Genomic DNA, 19,639 nt, shown 5'->3' on the forward strand with positions numbered 1-19,639 from the left:
CAAGGGGGGCGGCCGTGGCTGAAAACGAGCGCACCCGTACGCTGGTCTTCGGCGCAAAGGTTCGGACGGTCGTGACTTTGATAACACTTTGAGGTTTTATTTCAAGAAGTTATTTTACTGTAATTGTTTATGTGTGGAAAAATAACCCGACGTGGAACTCGTTTTATTCATTTTTTGTTTAAATTGTGAAACGTTTAAATATTATCAACATAAATAAACACATATTAACACGTAGGCAGAGGATCATATACTGTCACGCGTTATTGATGTTATTTGCCAATACACGCACGCACACGCACGCACACACACACACGCACACACACACACACACACACACACACACACACACACACACACACACACACACACACACACACACACACACACACACACACGCACGCACGCACGCACGCACGCACGCAGGACGAAGAGGTTTTCTTTCGGGCGGCTCTCGGGGAAACCACAAGATCCGACTCCCTCCGAGGAGGCGCGATTCCCATCACTGATGGTAATGCTGCGTTCAAAGCCACGCGGAAGAGACGGGGGACTGCGAGATTCCAACGTTGACCGCAGCGCTCAAGTCGAAACACGACCACTGCTCGACTTGCTCAAGGTTCCTCCCGGAGGGAGAGTGATCTGCAACATATTACAGGCATGGTTAAAAAATATATATAAGTAAATAATGCTAGATACAACCAAATTTAATTTGTTATAAACTATAGATATTATGCATAGGCTGTAATATAAATAAAAGGGAGCTAATATATACTATCCCGCGAAAACATGTCATATATATATATCATACTTGGACACATACCTTTGCACATAATAGTACTTTATTATGTAATAAGTATTTATAGAATCAAAACATAAATTAGCTAGCTCGCTTCTGTTGTTATTTCTGTCTTTTTGTAGGACGTAAAACGTTGTAACAGGTTAAAATGTGGTGATAGTTGATAAAAAAGTAGTAACAAAGTTTGTGAAACGCGTGAACATTTGCAGTTTTTTTTATTTGTTTCTTAATTTGTGGTATAATACAGTAAGTATTCGACTTACTGTATTACGTTTTAGGAATCAGTTAGTTGGTCTAGTAGAAATAAATGTTCTTAGGTAGCTACTGTGTTCAGTCTAGGACATATTGTGTGTAATCACCGGGTGCGTTGCATTACATTTCATATATGTATGAAAGTATGTATATGTATGTGACGAATAAACCTCTTGAATCTCTTGAATCTTAACGTCCCACGCGACATGAAAGCAGCATAAATCAGGCTGTAGCACGGAGCATGCGCACTGTGTAGCGGACAAAAATATTGCCGACGCCGATATAAAACGATATTAATCTTATAATATATAACAGTGTACACGTCGGTAACCGTGGAAATGTCAGCCTACATTTCCAAATGAGAGCGGTGTGCGTGAAACTCCCGAGCTGTAATATTACGGCTCAGTGTGAACAGAGCAGTGGGGCGCAGTCCCGTTGCTAGGTTACCAGAGACGCTACTTAATTTACGCGACACTGAAGCTGGCGAAGCTACTCAGCGTTAAACGGCCAGCTGGAGATCGCTCTTTTGGATATTATACACAAAGGTGCGCATTTGGCTTTAAATTGTACCCATGCTGGTTCTGTGAAGTTGTAACAATACGTCTAAATCGATTTAATCACATCAACATACAGTACATACACACACATAATGAAGAACACAACCTCATAGTAGTATAGTCTCAGTCACATTCCTTTATTTCAGCACACAGGGTTAATTCTTTCACATGCCTCTTAGGTTGTGTTCTCCCTTGGATTCCTGCCATAAAGTTTGCACAAACTAACAGAAAACAAACTGAAAGAAACTCTTCGACCCAGAGAGCTGCTCGAGAGCACGTCTCTGACCCCGGCCCTTGTACAACGAAAAACCAGCCTCTGTCTGCCTCTTTATTCAAAACCACCGATTGACAAACTGCAGATTAGAGCGGCCGTTTAAGTTCTGTAACAAAGTTAAATTTTAGAAAAGGGAAAATTTACTTTTTGACCGTTTATCGAAATGCATTGATCAAATGGCATTCGGTTTGAACATGTTATTACCAGTTATTAAATTTTTTCATTTTAAAAAGTGACTAAACTTACTGTTGTGTGTTGTCCCTCCTTCCTTAGTGACGATAGAAGGACTTGAATGCAGAAGAGGAACAAGTTAACTTCTAGTCAAGCAAGGTATGCACATTGTTGTCTAGAGTGAATATAGTAAGAGTGAGAGTTAGTTAGAGTACAATGAGAGTTATTAAAAGTAGATGATTATATTTGCTGTTTTGTCCTCAAAGTTAACCTCAATTTATTGTCAAATTGGAGTTTTCAGGGCTATTTGAAGTGGCAATAGACAACATTTTTGCTTTTACTTATCATTGTAAAGTAAATGTCGATTGCGCAGTGGAATGTGTATAGAATGATGATGCCATCAGCGTTTGGATCAGAATCAGAATAGTCTTTATTGCCAAGTAAGTTTACACAAACAATGAATTTGTCTTGGTGCTTGGTGCATAACATTAGCAATAAACATAGTAAGAGATAATAAGTAACTAACACGTACTGAAAAAGAACAATAAGACAGTATGTAAAATATATAAGAATACCTGAAATTGATTGGCTCCCTATAAGCCTCGCTTTCGCTATGCAATAGTCTGCCACCGGATACGATCTCCCAGGAAATTGACCGTTTGATGTACGCACAAAGGAAGTGCGTCAACCACCGGGCATCCAAAACATCAAGACACAACACAACAAGATGCCAAATCCACCGAAACAAGAAGAGGGCAGCAATATTACAATTGTTTGAGAGCCAGAAGAAAAATTTGCCCCGCCCTCCAGCAGCTGCCGCCTGCAACCCCCAGGGGGCGTCGTCATGTGATGTCTTTGTGAGGTCACAACTCTCCCCCTAGAGGAGTCGGGCATTTGAGCCCAGTAATGCAACGGTACACGATAGGAAGAAGAAGCTTAAGAGGCTGGCGTCAATTCAAAGGAGAAAAAGGCACGCGCATACCGCACTTGAATTCCCAATTTCTCCAGGAATGTGTCTAGTAGACTAGAGAAGTTGTGGATCTGGAAAAAAAAAATACACGCATAGATATGGTTCGAGCGTTTGTTCTTTTGTTTTAGGTTTTCCCTTCAAGTCTAAAACAGGGCCATGCCTTATTTGAAGAAACCCAAAATGGGTAAACCCCTGATGTCATTTTGGGACAGAAAGACGCAGAAAAATGGACTGAGGCACACAGTGTTTGCCCCCAATGGGGACAAATACACAGGGGAGTGGCAGGACAACAAGAGACATGGTAAGAGGCAACTAAAATAAGTGTAATGAAACAACTATAATGTTTGGCACTACGCAGCTCTAACCGGTTTGGCTAAATTATAAATAACCGACAATGTATTTTAAGGAAAGGGGACCCAAGTCTGGCTAAAGACTGGTGACATCTACGATGGGGACTGGAAATATGGAAAATGTGATGGATATGGTACTTACAGTAAGCTCAACGCAGAAGCAAATCAATATGTAAGACTCTACTGTGGTGGATGGAAAAATGGCAAGAAACATGTAAGTATTGACACATATGAGATATACATCCTCTTGTTTTTTTAATATATATATATAAAATATTTCCATTACCTTTTTTTTTTTAGGGGTATGGTACACACTATTACAGTGAGTCTGCCATCTATGAGGGAGAGTGGAAAAATGACCAGAGGAGCGGTCGTGGAATAATGTACTATGAGAACGGAGACATATACGATGGAGAGTGGAGCAAAGATAAGCACCATGGGATAGGCATGATCCACGTCTGTAAGGGAATCGATGTATCTCAATTTGATGACATTCAATTTTTGCAAATTCAATTCAGTCCTGTGGGTTTTAAACATGCGATTCCTCTACCTCATGTCGAAGCCAATGGAAACCGGTACGAAGGCAGCTGGAAGGATGGGAAGAAGAATGGCGACGGAACGTTCCTATATCAGGACAGGGCCCAGCTTTATAAAGGCTTCTGGGTGGATGGAATAGCCAAGTGTGGCACTCTCTCTAATTTTTGTCGAGATGTTAAACCAAATCCATCGAAATATCATATTCCAAAGGTACAACATTTTTTCTGGCTGCTGGTATACAGTCGTGCTGGACATGGAACATGGAATAATTTATCATCATGAAAATCAAGGAATATACACAATTTTTATATATATATATATAAATAGAATATATATACACAGTATATATAAACAGTTTGTATATATACATCCATATAAATACTGTATCACAATCATTAGTCAACATATCAATATTTTAATCCATTACATGTCTTTTATTCAGGTACAGCTGTTGGATGCAAAGTCGGTTTTGATGCAGACAAAATCATTTTACACCAAGTGATACTTACAATCCATGGCTCGAGGATCGATAGCCAGAACCTACATCTTGCTTGTGGTTTATTTTTTTCTTGTGTTTTCCACTGTTTGTTCAGATGTGGAGAGAGGTCCCTTGCGAGCAAAACCTCTGCTCTTTGATTTAAAAAAAAAACAAAAAAAAAAAAGAACAAATAAACTGCGATAAACCACTCTGGACACCACTGACTTTATTTACCAAAAAATGTTGTGCCTCAATGTCAAATAAATGCAACGAAACAGCCATTGAAAGGCTCAAAGCACCATCTTATATTCATCAGCAAAATGGTCGTGGGCCTGTTGCCATCATACGTAGGTGTTTACACTGGCAGACAGAGGAGCCAGAGGACAGTGGGATGCCTTTGCAATTTACCTCCAAGGCCTTAATATGTGAAGTTTATTTACTATGTTGGATATTTTTTGATGTAGAATATAAAATATATCCAAATGCACAATAATCTTCACTTCGAGACTGAGAATCTGCAAAACCGTCTTTAAAAATGTGACCAAATGTATGGACAAGTAGTTTATGCTTCAGGCGGAGAGTTTCTCTCTCTCTGCACTAACACTGTACATACTGTAATAAGCTAGTAAGCACATAGTAATAAATATTTATAATTGATACCCTATATACCCATTGCAACAATTTTTCCTGTGCATAGAGATGCATTTTGTATATGTGTAATTCTTAAATATCTAAATATTTGTTCTGTATTTTTTGCCTATTTGTATATATCTGACAATTTCATTTTTATTTTACTTTTTTTAAATTCCATTCTCCATTTTTTCAGACTGTTAAGCTTTTTTTTTTTTTAATGCTAATAGTCTCGAGTGAAATGCACCGAATCTCACCAGAACAAATTCCACATGTATGTAAATGTACCGGGGGCGTCAGACACACTGACTTTACAGGGCGGTGCAAGGCACTGCCTCCATATTTACTACAATCATGTTCTTATTAAAAAATATCTGGTGATGCAGTCAGCAAGACTACCTCTGAATAGTGCGCTTTGAATAAAACATCGGGAAATCAAAACGCCAGCATCCCTTGACTTCACGCCCAATCACCCACTCCTTTTTATATAACCGCCCCGGTGAAAGCGATACTTCCAGCCACAATCTTGATCTGACACCATCACAACTCACACCATCCCAATCATCTTCTAATGTTTTTAATGTACAGTTCCAACAAATCTCCTTCCACTTGCCCCCAAAACATCAGTAATTCTTTCCAACAATAACCACAATTTGATTCCGAGTGTCTACAGGTCTATGGAAAGATGGGGAATTGTATTTTTTTCCCCCACACATATCTATAATATTCAGAACTCAAAAATGTCTTCAGGTGAAATTGATTTATTTCAACAACCAACTTACCAACTTGTAGTTAAAATCCAGTAAATATACACTTGCACAATTTGGCAGATTCTCTGTTTGATAAATGGCAACAGCAGGCATGACACCAAAAGCACTCGCATGAGATCCAAAATGTATTACAATTAAACATACACAATATGTATATAGAAAGTACAGGTGCTTCACAAAGCTCAATGGAGGCAAATAAACCCTTTTTTTTTTTTTTACTTTGAGAAACAAGTTTTAAAGCTGACTCGACGGACACACAAGTAATCAATACTAGTAAGAAATCCTGTTTGTAGGCTGCCTCTGTCAAAACATGAGGTAAATGTTCACAGTTAAGACTTTCCTCATCCGTTTTCAAATAACATGCACCACGGCGCGTTCACATATATAGCTTACGGTGTGATATTTATTTAAAAAACGTGTTTAATTGTTTTGTTGTTTTTTTTTTTTTTAAGAAAATGCAAAACATTGAACACAGGAGATAGAACGAACAAGGCCAGCCTACCCCATTCGCGTGCAAATTCAAAGCCAATCAGTCGGAACGCGTCGGCTTCCGATCGTCTATGGGAAATGAGAGCTGGGAGATTGCATAATGGACGCCTCCCCTCTGTGGTCCAGCTCGTTCTGAAGCCGGGTGAGATTCGACAGTTCCTCCAGCTCCTGGAATTGTCTGTCGGTCTTGTGGCTCACCAGGGAGCGGTAGAAATGCACGGCGAAGACAATGAAGACCAGGCCGAAGGGCACCATGATGGAAGTGGAGGTGATGGCGGCGGCCACGCCGGACGAAATGGTGGCGTTGGTGGGGTTGTTGGGCTTGATGGGCAGGAACTTGACCCAGCAGAGTAAAACCACCTCCGCCAGAAAAAGCAAGGTGCCGATGACGGTGGAGAAGGCCCAAGCCAGCTCGATGTGCCGGTGCATCCTCTCGTGCGGGGACTCCTTGACCGAGTTGAGGTTGTGCACGTTGCTGACCGCCTCTATGTTGGGCAGGATACAAGTGCTGACCATGAGGGCAAACAGGTGCACGGCCACCAGCACGGTGGTGCAGGCGCTGAAAGCGATGAGCAGACCCGGGGGGTAGGGATAGCTGGTGTCCAGCTGCACCTCCACCATGGCCACCTGGACACACACACACACGCACGCACGCACGCACGCACGCACGAACACGCACACACACGCAGGATAATAAATAATGTAAGATTTTATGAACATACCAACAGGCTTTTACACTTTCATACTGTATATTCTGGGTTACTGCATACTGCGCTGTATTGCTGTTCTGTTCGGTGTTACTGTATTGCTGTGTCATACTGTTGTATACTGTGCTGTATATCTCCATACTCACCTTATTCACTTGATTCATTCATTCATGGTTCACTGCACGTATCTGTATATACAAATAGCCTATCCAATATACATAAATCTATTCCCTTCTATTTTGTACCCCCACTCTGTATTATCTTTTTGAGTCTTATTTTATTTTTATTTTATAAATTTTTTTATTATTCTATTCACTAACTGCAGTTTAAGGAATCAGTTAGTTTCAGTTAGTTGTAAGGTAGGAATTAGGTTTAGCTATTATGTTCGGTTTAGTAACTGTGCATAATCTCCGGGTGCGTTGCAAAGACATTTCACTGCATACAGTATATGTATGAACGTATGTGATGAATAAACCTCTTGAATCTTTTTTTTGAGCAACATGCTTTAAAAGTTGGATGAACGGATGGATCCAGACTGCACGGAATATGTACAAAGCGAGAAATGATTTACTTCCAGGCAATATACAAAGAATGCTCACAGCGAGGGAGAGAGAGAGAGGAAATTTGACTAAGGGGCAAACTCAATTTCAAAAAAACAATGCATATGCACCAGTATGTGTATTACAGTCTGTGGGAGTTAAGTCTTTGGAATAGGTTGTGAATCTCAAACAACGTAATAATACAAATCAGTTTAAGAATATTTAAGAACACGCAAGCACTGTCTGTAATGCTGGATCGATGCCACTGGGCTCACGACTACTAGTCAGCAGTTGTGTAAAGTAACTAATCTGTACTTTACTTGAGTTGTTATATTTCTGTTGACTTTCACTTTTACCGTTTTCACACCAAAAGTAGGTTCACACCACGCACATCACACCACGCTAAAAATAGGCGATTGACACCTTTTTCCCGTTGCCAGGAGAGATGCCGTTCATGCCACGTCATGAACACGTGGGAAAAGGGGGCGCATCGTGGTTCCAGTGCGATTGGGAAGAACACAACAGAGGAGACAGCAACTTTAACCAACAACGACATAAAACCATGAGCGACTTTGCGCGAGTGTGCACGGTCCTTTGGCGTCGTCCCCCATGCGGAAAAAATGAAATGATGGAATGATACACGGATATTCCTGTCTATTTAAGCGCCAGTGTCCGTAATTTCCAAGTGCTTTGAGTCACGCCGGTAAAGGGGCCAAAATGAGCCGGTCCACCAAGGCGTCCCATTCACATCAGAGCCGATCAGAGGAGGAGCCCATTAAAACCAGGGTCTACTGCCGGATCATTTGACCCGGGACTGACACCCGGGTTTTTCCCTTTCCCACTGGTGACAAATGCCGATTGTTACTGGGTGTTTCGTACAGTGGGAAAGGGGTATCACATTTACAAACATTTATCCCCAAAAAAGTACACTATTCACTCCAATACATTTCCCCTTAACAATTTTGTTACTCGTAACAAAATTAAATCGGAGGAAAACTGGTCGTTGGCGATGTTGGTGCAGCCAGTTATCACAAAGTTAATGTGAGTGAATCAAGGGTCATATCAGCAGCATGCGAAATGTAAACAAACACTCTCAAGCCAGCGTTCGGAGTTGCCAGGTCTGCCGTTTTCCCGCGGAATTGGGCTACTTTGTGTTGAAGCGGGTCGTTCTTTTTGTCCATGGGTTGGGATCACAGGCAGGTCCCAGAGAGACACAACTGGAGCAGCATGCTGGAGAGCGATGGCCACAGCGCTGGCCTCCTCCAGCGGTGAATGCTGCCCCACCGGCATCTGCACCTGCCACCATAGTCGGACCGGCCATCTGGCCAGCCGGTATTCGTCCTGGTGGGCCGGTCGCTCTGTGGGCCGCCCGAGCAGCCCAATATACAAAAACAAGAGCGAGAGAGATCTGCTTCGCCGGCCCACTTTGCCGATGCACCAGCCCTCATAATCAAAGTGGGCCCGACGGCGCACATCTCTCTCTCTGGGTAAATCCGAGTCAAAAGAGGAAAGGTGGCGCTGAAAAGGCTAGAGATATAAAAAATAAAGTCACTTGAAGCTGATGCTACAATTTAAGAAGATAAGAGATATGTCTGCGAGCACCAGCGGCAGCGGCAGCAGCACTGCCGTCGACGTGCAGCAGCATCTGTTTTTGTTGTCAGGGATTGTTTTCCAAAGGCAGCACCACTGCATTTAAGGCCTGTCAAAAATACTACCGTGCTGCCTTCAGGGGTCGGAAATTACTTATAATTTATGGACCAGCAATGGCCTAGCTCTAGTACAAATATGTACAAGCTGGTGTTTGTTTATTTAAATGTTATTTTATTGTTCAAGACCAGCAATACACAGGCCAGCAGTAATGGTCGATACCTTAGCAGTTTAGAGTTTGTTTGTATATTTAAACATTATTTGTTGTTTAACTCTTCTTTAGAAGTACAAATGTGTACAGTCAGTACCTGATGTTTGTAATTATTTATCATTTATAGACCTGCCCCGAAAAGAAAGTCCTTCAAGTTGCAAGTTTAAAGTGACCAAACAGGCAATGGCATTATCCGACTTTATTCCCCGTGTTGAAATAGATTGCACAGCCTGTTCAAATACAGACATTCACAAAACGCTGACTGCCTGAATCTATCGCGGTGTCCTCACAGCGGTGGCCTGCTGGCAACAAACCCTTGACTTGCTCTTTAAATAGCTCGGCTCTGTTGTAGAGTCAGGGTAGCCTAGAGTATCGACTCCTGCATAGCGGTGGTATCAGGGGCTGGTGTTTTGCAAGGGCCGCTGTGCGCGTCAATGGGGCGGGGGTGGTGGAGTATCCGCCGGACGGTTTGCGGTGGGCCGGACATTTTTATTCTCGAGTCCCAGTCCGTCCCCGCCCGCTTGGATGGAGACAAGCACCCGCGGGGGCCGTGTTCCCCAACAAACGTTCCCTGAAGACGCGTCCCCAACCGAATGACAACACGCATACCGAAAACCATGGAAACACTCGCACCCAGAATAGAATCAGAGCAAAAAACAACTCAATTCTTTTTTTGCTGAATGATTTCGTTCACTTTGTCGTTTTTGTTTATTTCTTGTGTTTCTTATCTGTTGTTGCGGAACAGCTGCGGTTTTCTCTTTCTTGTCTGTGGTTCCTCTTTGTGTTGAAAAAAAAACAAAAAACCCCAATGGATTTGTGGCACGACTGGTCGTCAATTCAAACAAAAAAACCCCAAAACGATGGTTATTCCTCAGAGTAAGTTCAAACTGTACCAGAAGGGGAAAAAAAACAGGTTTCCCCTGAACCACGTCCTGAACCACGTCTCCCACCGGATGCTGACTGCTCAAATGAGCCCGGAGTGATGTGGACGTGCGGACGCAACGGGGTACGGCCATCCATTACGTGTCCAACCCCCCCCCCCACCCCCCCACAAAAACACCGATCGACCGAGCAAGCGATCGGTCGATCGATCGACCACTCGATAAACACGGTGGCCCGGTACGTTACCATGGCGAAGCCGGAGAGCAGCGCCGACGTCCGGCTGGAAGCCTTCAGCTTGGCCCGGCTCAGGTAGAGCTTCCTCCAGGACAGGGCTTGCAGCGAGTGCTCGTTCAGACTCATCGCGTGGTGTTTTTTCTTCGCCGGGTCGGCCGGGGGTTGGGGCTTGGGGTAAACGGTCGCGGGCCTTCGCTACACGACGGGTACGCGCTCACATCTCCACGGCCCCGCGGCCAGAACGACACCCCCGGCTGGGCTGCGGGCACACCGGACGTGTTGCCCCCAGAACAACACTGGAAGTTACACAGTCACACCGGGAATTACCCACAGTGCACCGCGCGGCGCTGCCGGCACATCCGCCAGGAAGCGGTTGTTCAACACGATGTTACATTGGCTTAATAGTATAATAATAACTATAATTATAATGATAATGATACTCCTATTAATACGAATAATATTGTCAATAATAACAAAGAAAACAGCAACAACAACAATAATAATAATAATAATAATAATAATAATAATAATATTATTATTATTATTATTATTATTTGACTTTACTTGTACAGATTTTTTTCAAAACAAGAGGGTTTTATTTATTAAAAAAAAAAAAAGGAAACACAAGCACACACATAAGGAGATAGAAGTGACAATTACGGCAAGAAGAGGGCGGTAATACAACAGAACGTGATGCCAGCCACCATCAAAAGCCCAAAAGAAGAACAAGAGTCAAAGAGCATTATGGCCCAATTCTTGAAGACAAAACAGATCAAATCAAATAAAACACAGTTCAAATATTAAAATGTAATGCCCCATAAATAAAAGCCAATAGGAAATTATGTAGGAAAAAAAAAAACATTCCATAAAAAGCCTGATCACTTCAGACATATATTCAACACAACACATGGGCCCGTACTACTGATGGTTTAAAAAATATATCCAATTAATAATTCCTAATGTAATAAATCATTTTATTATTTAAGAAAAAGTTTTTCATTTTCCACTGCCAGCCAACACAGCCAGCTTGGATTATAGTTCGCGTTCTTAAATCGTCAATCTACACAAAAGATAATTTGTCTGTATAGAAAATCAAAACACGGGAAAAATAAACGAAATAAACCTTAACGTCTGCAAAAAAAAAAAAAGACGCGTTTGCCGACGGCGGGCGCGTGTGACGCGACGGAGCGTCGAGGCGAGAGACACGCGTGACGCTCCCCCCGCAACAATGTTTTGGTTGTCCCGCTGCCTGCGGGGATGACGTAACACAACACCAAAAACATGGTTCCCTCATTTTGAGCCAGTGCAAAGGCTGTCGCGTGTCTCTGCCTTTCGAACCTAAATGTGTCTCTTCGTTTCCCCTGGGCGAGACCGAGAGTGGGAACACCCATGCCGGAGGATGGCTCAGGCCGCGGGGCCGTGTGCTGGATCTGGACGCAGGCTGGTGAGCGGCGGCGGCGGCGGAGGACCGACCCTCATAATAAACACGGATAATTAGCAGGCCGAGCGCAGGCAGCTAAACGGGATGTTATTATGCTCAAATAAATGTTAAAGGGCGATCAAAAACGGGTAATAATGACGCTGCGTGGGAACTGCGAAGCGTTGCATATGCAAATATAATAAAAGAAAATAAAAAAAAGATATTACATAATATTTTTTTTATTACATCGATTTTGTTTGTCGCTCAGTCCCGATATTTATCGATTTAATTTATTAGGCTATTAATTATATCATGATCAACATCATGAAACCTTACAAATATTGCACGGCGATTATTATAAGATAATATAATATTCCTATTCGATCCGTAGAAATGATTATTATTATTATTATTATTATTATTATTATTATTATTATTATTATTATTATTATTATATTCTGAAGAGAGATGTCTGAATTGTGCCTTTGACAAACATACGTTGTTTTTTTTTCGTTTGTTTGTTTGTTTGTTGTCGCATATTTCATGCTGATCTGGTATTTATCTTCCGGACCGTATCCGTGCGTCCGTCCTTCATAACGGCAGCGCTCCATCTGCCGGAGGATGTACGACGAGGACGGGGACGCGTCTGACGTGGAGGAGATCGTCAACGTCCGAGGCTTCAGCGTGGAGGACAAACTCTCCAGCGACGCCTACGACGCCCAGTTCGTCCACGTGATGCAGGGCAAAGGTGAGTCGGACGCGCCCGCCGCGAACCCAACGCGAAGGACGCGCCAGGTTTAAAACTGCGTGCGACTAACAGATGCTTTTCACAGAGTTCACCTATGAATATGTCCAGAGAGAGGCGCTCAGGATTCCGCTCATTTTTCAACATAAAGATGGTCTCGGCATCAGGTAACACAGTTTTATTATTATTATTATTATTATTATTATTATTAGTATTAGTATTATTATTGTGATTGTGATTATATTGCAGTTTAAACAAATCAATACAAATGTATTAAACTCCATTGCCAATGATTTCAGTATAATAACATATCTGTAAATTGTGTATCCCGGCACCTTTCCTTACAATCAACATTAATTAAATCAAATGTGAGTATAAATGGGATGGAAACTCTTTATCTTTTTGTCTTACCACCCAGGATGCCTGATCCGGAATTCACTGTCAGTGAAATAAAGGCTTTAGTCGGTAAGTGCAGTTGTTTGATATTTCTATTTGTCGAGCGGTCTGTGTCTGCTTGCGTATAGACCACAGAGCCAGAGCCGACGTGGTTATGCTGATTTCTCGTCCCCTTAGTATTCAGAGCTCGAATTGTTTTAATAAACACAAAATTACATTTTAAAGGAAAAAAATTTGTTTATCGGAGTGGTTCTGATCAGATAGTATTGAAAGAGGATTGTTGGAAAACAGAAGTCATATATATATATAACAAATATTTTTTATAATTTTTGCCAGAAGAGTTCAGTTTTTAGCAGATATGCAAAATAGGAACCGTAACATACACAAGAGGGGAAGGAAAAATGATGAGGTGCTTATTGGGAACAACTTCCAAGTCATAAACAAACTTTATGGAATCCTGGAGTACCGCGGCTGCCAGAGCTCAGTGCTGGGGAGTGCTGACAGGATGGATATCGCCGCTCACTAAAAAGAGAAGCGCTATTTTTTACAGCCTCCTATGGATGAGGACGCACCTTTTTTTGCCCGTCCTATCGCACCGGCTTCCAACGATGCACGGATTGACTTCCGGTCCTATTTCGCATGCGCTCCGGTTTGTTCAGGCAGCCGTCGGTCAGTCGACGTCATGGACGTGAGCACCCAGAAGGGCTCCGAGATGAGCATGGCCCAGTTCGTCCGCTACTACGAGACGCCCGAGGAGGAGCGAGACAAACTGTTCAACGTCATCAGCCTGGAGTTCAGCCACACCAAGCTGGAGAACCTCATCAAACGCCCGACTGTGGTAAAAAAACCCCGAAACGATCATTGCTTAATGTTACGTAGGGTAATGTTAAAGTCAGCGTACCGGTTCCAAAGGCGTAAACATCCTAACTGAGTCTCCTCGCAGGTGGACCTGGTGGACTGGGTGGACAACATGTGGCCGCTTCACATGAAGCAGAGCCAAACTGAGGCCACCAACGTGATCTCGGAGATGAAGTACCCCAAAGTGCAGAGGTACGTCCATTTTTTACCTCCCAGACCAACATTCATCTCTTGAATGAACATTTTGATCGCTGCTACGCTTGTTCCGAGTGAAAAATAGGGTAAATAGACAACGTAATATTGCCGGATATTACGGTGCGGTTCTCCTCCTTGTGTTTTAATTACTGTTGATTAAATTTAATTACTACTCCGTTGTTCCCTGTGAGGGAGACAGTGGTTGCTAGGCAGCAGGGTTTCATTGTTTATTTATTTTCTTTAAAAACTGCTATGGTTTGACACACTCAGATGCACATGGGCCCACTTATGTAACTCTACTACATACTGAGATAGAAGATAGTACTTACAGTTCATATCAGCTGCAGAGGTTTGTTTAGGGAAGAACGATATTGGAATCCTAATCCCCAATTATCTTTTTTTTATCTCCTATCTTTTATCTTTTTTATCATAGTTTTGGCGAGGCCCTGATTATGTAGGCAGGCCTACAGGTCTCATGGTTTCACGGTTAGCTATTGCCGTCACATTTATGACATAAATCGCCTGATTGCACAACGATGTTTCCATCGAAAATCCGAGGGGAATTCAGACCCGATGTTTCGAAATGTTGCCATGAATAGAATGAGAATTGCATTTTTGTGCATTTGTATTTTACACATGGACAATTACTTCCATTTACACTGTATTAAACTAGTAATTTCACTTTTGACGTTATTATTTTGAGCCTTACCTTCTCCGTCACCTCCGCTCGCTGGCGTTCGCACCATCACTTTAAAACCACGAATGTGAACCCCCAGTTCTGTTAAAGTGGTGAATATGCCAGTGGTGTGTAACATGGCTTTATTGTTTCATTTTCGTCTTTGCTCCTGTTTCCTTCCCTTTCACATAGGTACTGCTTGATGAGCGTGAAGGGCTGCTACACAGATTTCCACATCGATTTCGGGGGAACCTCCGTCTGGTATCATGTCTTCAAGGGACAGAAAGTAAGTGCTTTCTCATGCAGTACATCTGACACACGGTGGCGCAAACCATAATCGATTTATCATTTTTTATTAGATTTAGGGAATACACACCGGCCAGAGTCTGGCGGCGTACCTCTCGCCCGTCCCCTCTGCCCCCTCTTAAGTGTGATTGGTATCAGGTTTCTAATAGACCCGATGTGACTTTCTGCCGTGTCAGCAGAACCCGCGGCTGTGTATTAGTGGTAAAGGGACGACGTTTAAACACAGGTAGCGGTCGCCAAAGAGGACGCAGGAAGAGGAGGGAACGTTTACCCAACGGGGCGGATAAACCTCTCGCACGCCCTGCGACGCAGAGCTCCATTAAATGAGTCTGACCGTGTTTCCTAATAACCTTCGTCGCCGTGGGGCGACGGACGCACCGTCCGATGGAGACAAAGAGGTCTCGCTTCTCGATACATAGTAAATGTTTTCACACCTTTTTCCCCCAAAAAAGGTGTTCTGGCTGGTGCCTCCTACGCCTCACAACCTCGCCCTGTATGAGGACTGGGTGTTATCGGGCAAGCAGAGCGACATCTTCCTGGGGGATCGGGCCGACGGATGCCAGAGGGTGGAGCTGAATCAGGGAAACACCTTCTTCATCCCTTCAGGTGAAAATTCAAAGATGCGCCCCCCGGCGGACTTGGCCTGCCTGCGTTGGACCCGTACTCATTGCTTTTATTTATTTTTATTTCTTTATTTTTATTTCAGGGTGGATCCATGCTGTTTACACCCCTGAGGACACGCTGGTGTTTGGGGGCAACATCCTGCACAGCTTCAACATTCCTATGCAGCTCAACATCTATGAGATAGAGAGCAGGACCAAGGTAGGAGTCCGAGGCGGCGGAGCGCCGACCCCACCTGTCTGAGGGGGATGGAGACTCTTTTTGGGGAGATTTCTTTTCCGTTTTTAACAATATATTTATTAGTTTTCACTTTGACAACGAGTAGAAGATGCATACATCATGAAATGCACGGGAGAAGAAGGGAAAACAGAATCTAAAAGAAGAACAAACATACCAAAAGCGCAGACACATTGGCTCAGTCTCATATACACAACATCCCGGGTTACGGTGATAATGTGTAATAAGAATGATCTAGAAAATCCCTGCAGCGTGACGGCGGGGACACCAGAATCTACGTAGCTCGGATTGGGTTCTTGCAGAATTGGTCCGTTTTGGGAGTGCGGTGTACGTGCGAGATACTGTAATGGCACTAAATCAAACACCACAGTTGGGACTTTCTCCTCGATCCACTGCAGTAGAATGTTCGTCCTGGCAGCCTAAGTAAGAATACAGCGCAGTCTCCTTTTGGAGTTTGATGCTTCATCTGCTGTGGAGGCCCAGGATGAGCGACCCCGGGTTCATTTTCAGCTCCAAACTCAATAATCCTTCTATGTCAGATAGCACGTTAGACCAGTACCTAAGTAACTTACGGTACGACCAAAGACAATATGGGATATGTGCATTCTGTGTATCATTTTAAACTGCATGGCTTTGGTATGGTTGCAGAATGAAAATCGATCGAGCGTGTCTCCAGACATCTCCCCGCTCTTCCTCATCCATTTTTAACGGAAAACTCCTTCTCTCCCTTGTGCCCTTGAGCCCCTGCAAGGTAACAGGGGGTGCCAAACGCATGGCGCCGCAGAATAAGCTGACAGACATCCTTCCGGCTAGTAGAAATAACAGTTTCTCAACAGGATGTCTTTCAAGGGTTGTCAATCAAGGTGGTGTTGTGCATTATGTCACGCCTTATCTGCAAATAACGGAAGACGGGGTCCCGCCTGGGGACACCATATTCTCAATTGTTTGTTCAGGTGTCATTACCTTATTGTCAGAAAACAAGTCCTTCAGCCTACCATTGCAATGTCACTCCACTGCCTGAAACCAGCGTCGGGTAACCTGGGTCGGGAAGTCTGGATTGTTCACCTCAGGTGTGAAGACGCATGTCAGTTTTGACCGCCCCTCAAGTCAACACGCTGATCTCCAAGGCCTCAAGTGTGTTAGAAACAGGGTTGTGGCAGCTCAACTTAATAACGCTCAATTTCTTAAAAAAAACCCCAAAAAAACGAGTTAAGTATCTCAGTGGATATTTTTAAAGGCAAGCTTCAACACGCGGCCAGATAGAATTTGGATTATTTACGACCCGGTCATAAACCGTGTCTCATATGAGCACCCAGCTGGAATGCTCTGATGTTTGGTAAGTCTACACTCCCTGAACCTGATACCTGCAGTGTAGTCATGTTTAAGCGTTGGTCTGTGCTTACTCCATATGAAGGAACTCAGCCGGGCATTTAGGTCTTTTATCACCTTATTCCAGAATACAACAGGAGCAGATGCATTTTTCTTTAATGTGTGTCCATATTTACATTTAGATCAGATTAGGTTCAACTCATTGTCACTGCACAGAGTACAAGTACTGAGGCAACGAATTGCATTTCTCTGCATTTTGTGTGTCTAAAACTCATTCTCTAGTTTTAGATCCTGGCTTAAAAGGGACGTGGTGTTTTATAATGCATATTTTTTACACGCAAAGAGAAAGTCTATTATTTTTTGGTGTTTCAGACAAATAGCTGGGGAACATCATCTTCTCACCCCATCGGTGTATTTTTTTTGATGGGAAAACCTGCACTTCTATTTGCTCCCTGGGGCCCATTGTTGCTACAGTAAATGCTCTATTTTTACACAAGTTGAAGGTAAATGGGACTTTAGAGAACAAGCTGTAGGTGCGATTGATCTGTGCATGTGTGAATCCCACCAAAGGCCAGGAGCCGCTGTGAGTAACGCCGGGATCAAAAGTGGACTAAAGCTGACCTGAAAATGAGTGATGTTATGGATGACATGGTTAAAAAGAAAAAAGTGATGATTAACCACTAAAGAGAGAACTAAGTCTCTATTGTTTCACCCACAGTGTCACTACTTTCTGATTCTCCAGAAGAGAACGTGAGTCATGCTCCGCGATGCGAGCAGGAAATGGAAATTCACAAAATGAGATCAGCAATCCGAAAATGCCTTCAAGTCACTTTCGGCGAAAGAGTGATAGTCTTCAGCTCTTTTTATTGTCGGGGGGGGGGGGGGATAACAATGAAGCCGTGTCGCCGTCGCCTAGCAGGCTGCCTGGACGGAGCAGACATCTTTTGTTTCCCTGAATAGTTTTAACTGTGGTTCAACGTGTGTCACTGCTGTTAGGTTCATTCCAAGTTCCGCTACCCGTTCTACCATGAGATGTGCTGGTACGTCGTGGAGAGATACGTGCACTGCCTGACAGGACGGTCCTACCTGTCCAAGGAGCTCCACACAGAGCCTGCATTTCCAGGTGAGTGAGAACATTTACATTTACATTTACATTTACATTTACATTTAGTCATTTAGCAGACGCTTTTATCCAAAGCGACTTACAAGGGAGAATAACATTCAAGCTACATTGCGACAGAGATTAGTGTAACAACAACATTAGTGTAAGAGCTGGGTCTTCAAGTGCTTCTTAAAGACAGAGAGGGAGGTCTCTGCTCTGGTCATTTTTGGCAGCTCGCTCCACCAACGTGGAACTACAAATGAGAATAGCCTGGATTGCCGTGGCTGTATGGGCGGCAGAGCCAGGCGACACTCATTTGACGAGCGCAGCATCCGGGGGGCAACATGTGCTCTTACAAGAGCATTTAAGTAAGCGGGAGCATTCCCAGCAATCACTCTGTAGGCCAGCATAAGAGACTTGAACTTGATGCGGGCGGCTACAGGTAACCAGTGGAGCTCGATGAGCAGCAGAGTGACATGTGCCCTCTTTGGCTGGTTGAACACCAGTCGCGCCGCCGCATTCTGTATCATCTGAAGTGGCTTCACCGCACAGGCCGGCAAGCCTGTTAAGAGGGGGTTGCAGTAGTCGAGACGGGACATCACCAAGGTTTGTACCAGCAGTTGAGTGGCATATTGGGTCAGGTACGGCCTGACTTTTCGGATGTTGAGTAATGCGAAGCGGCAGGACCGGGACACGGCGGCAACATGGTCCGAGAATGTCAGTTGGTCATCAATAATGACACCTAGATTCCTTGCAGCCTTGGTAGGAACAAGAGATAGAGAGTCCATTTTAATATCAATGTTGTGATAAATACCTTGTTTGGCCGGGAAGACCAGCAGTTCCGTTTTTGCCAGATTTAGTTGAAGATGATAATCCTTCATCCATGTGGATATGTCGAACGACTGCGGTGCGACCACTTGACCGTCGTACCAGTTTACTTCTGATGTGGTTAGAACTTTTTGAAGTCATCCGTTTACCAGCCAGTCAGTCAAGTGGATCTCCGCCTGGTCTGTATCAAGGAACGGGGATTTTGTCTGTGGGACCCCAATCGGAGAAGAGTTTTATTATTTAAGATATGCAGGTACCCTTTAATCCTCATCAGGTGTCATTACTAATACTTTGGACACTACCACTTGAGCTGTATTGGCCTCATAGCTAGAGCTGTGGCACATCCAAAAGACCTTCTGTGGGAGACTCTTCCCACAGATACGGCTTCAGGGCGGGGGACGGAGACTGAGACCTTCGGGCAGTCAGGTGCCGACG

At 43.6% G+C, this 19,639-nt stretch overlaps 3 protein-coding genes across 4 annotated transcripts in view; 2 read left to right on the forward strand and 1 right to left on the reverse strand.

The window, feature by feature from the left end:
• The first annotated feature begins 547 nt into the window (after window positions 1–547).
• morn3 (MORN repeat containing 3) lies at window positions 548–4,548 on the forward strand. Of its 2 annotated transcripts, none has more exons than XM_080017488.1 (7): window positions 548–652; window positions 2,150–2,206; window positions 3,146–3,318; window positions 3,424–3,581; window positions 3,668–3,827; window positions 3,930–4,114; window positions 4,347–4,548. In XM_080017488.1, exons 3-7 carry the CDS (start codon window positions 3,174–3,176, stop codon window positions 4,404–4,406), a joined length of 708 nt encoding a protein of 235 aa, XP_079873614.1. In that variant the 5' UTR covers window positions 548–652; window positions 2,150–2,206; window positions 3,146–3,173; the 3' UTR covers window positions 4,407–4,548. The 2 variants fall into 2 exon arrangements, with proteins under 2 accessions (XP_079873614.1, XP_079873615.1); XM_080017489.1 differs by having other exon boundaries at window positions 4,353–4,548.
• Window positions 4,549–5,573: 1,025 nt separating this feature from the next.
• On the reverse strand, window positions 5,574–10,761 carry orai1b (ORAI calcium release-activated calcium modulator 1b). The gene is made up of 2 exons (XM_080017294.1): window positions 10,504–10,761; window positions 5,574–6,898 (listed from the first exon to the last, which is right to left on the reverse strand). Exons 1-2 carry the CDS (start codon window positions 10,615–10,617, stop codon window positions 6,341–6,343), a joined length of 672 nt encoding a protein of 223 aa, XP_079873420.1. The 5' UTR covers window positions 10,618–10,761; the 3' UTR covers window positions 5,574–6,340.
• Window positions 10,762–11,807: 1,046 nt separating this feature from the next.
• The window catches only part of kdm2bb (lysine (K)-specific demethylase 2Bb), a 30,283-nt gene continuing 22,451 nt past the window's right edge, over window positions 11,808–19,639 (forward strand). The window contains exons 1-10 of the mRNA XM_080017377.1: window positions 11,808–11,935; window positions 12,515–12,659; window positions 12,745–12,823; window positions 13,075–13,125; window positions 13,716–13,890; window positions 13,996–14,102; window positions 14,974–15,067; window positions 15,540–15,693; window positions 15,794–15,909; window positions 18,271–18,397. Of these exons, the coding sequence (XP_079873503.1) occupies window positions 11,834–11,935; window positions 12,515–12,659; window positions 12,745–12,823; window positions 13,075–13,125; window positions 13,716–13,890; window positions 13,996–14,102; window positions 14,974–15,067; window positions 15,540–15,693; window positions 15,794–15,909; window positions 18,271–18,397 (1,150 nt within the window). The 5' untranslated portion in view covers window positions 11,808–11,833. The remainder of the gene's footprint in view (window positions 11,936–12,514; window positions 12,660–12,744; window positions 12,824–13,074; window positions 13,126–13,715; window positions 13,891–13,995; window positions 14,103–14,973; window positions 15,068–15,539; window positions 15,694–15,793; window positions 15,910–18,270; window positions 18,398–19,639) is intronic.

Source organism: Zeus faber, assembly GCF_960531495.2.
Source record: "Zeus faber genome assembly, chromosome: 17".
NCBI lineage: Eukaryota > Metazoa > Chordata > Actinopteri > Zeiformes > Zeidae > Zeus > Zeus faber.

Bases quoted from the DNA above. Each gene is read 5' to 3' on its own strand.
- morn3 (XM_080017488.1), top strand. From the start codon at position 3,174: ATGCCTTATTTGAAGAAACCCAAAATGGGTAAACCCCTGATGTCATTT. The intron at 3,319-3,423 runs GTAAGAGGCAAC...ATGTATTTTAAG, and splicing joins GCAGGACAACAAGAGACATG to GAAAGGGGACCCAAGTCTGG. The intron at 3,828-3,929 runs GTAAGGGAATCG...CTCATGTCGAAG, and splicing joins GATAGGCATGATCCACGTCT to CCAATGGAAACCGGTACGAA.
- orai1b (XM_080017294.1), bottom strand. From the start codon at position 10,617: ATGAGTCTGAACGAGCACTCGCTGCAAGCCCTGTCCTGGAGGAAGCTC. The intron at 6,899-10,503 runs GTAACGTACCGG...GTGTGTGTCCAG, and splicing joins TGCTCTCCGGCTTCGCCATG to GTGGCCATGGTGGAGGTGCA.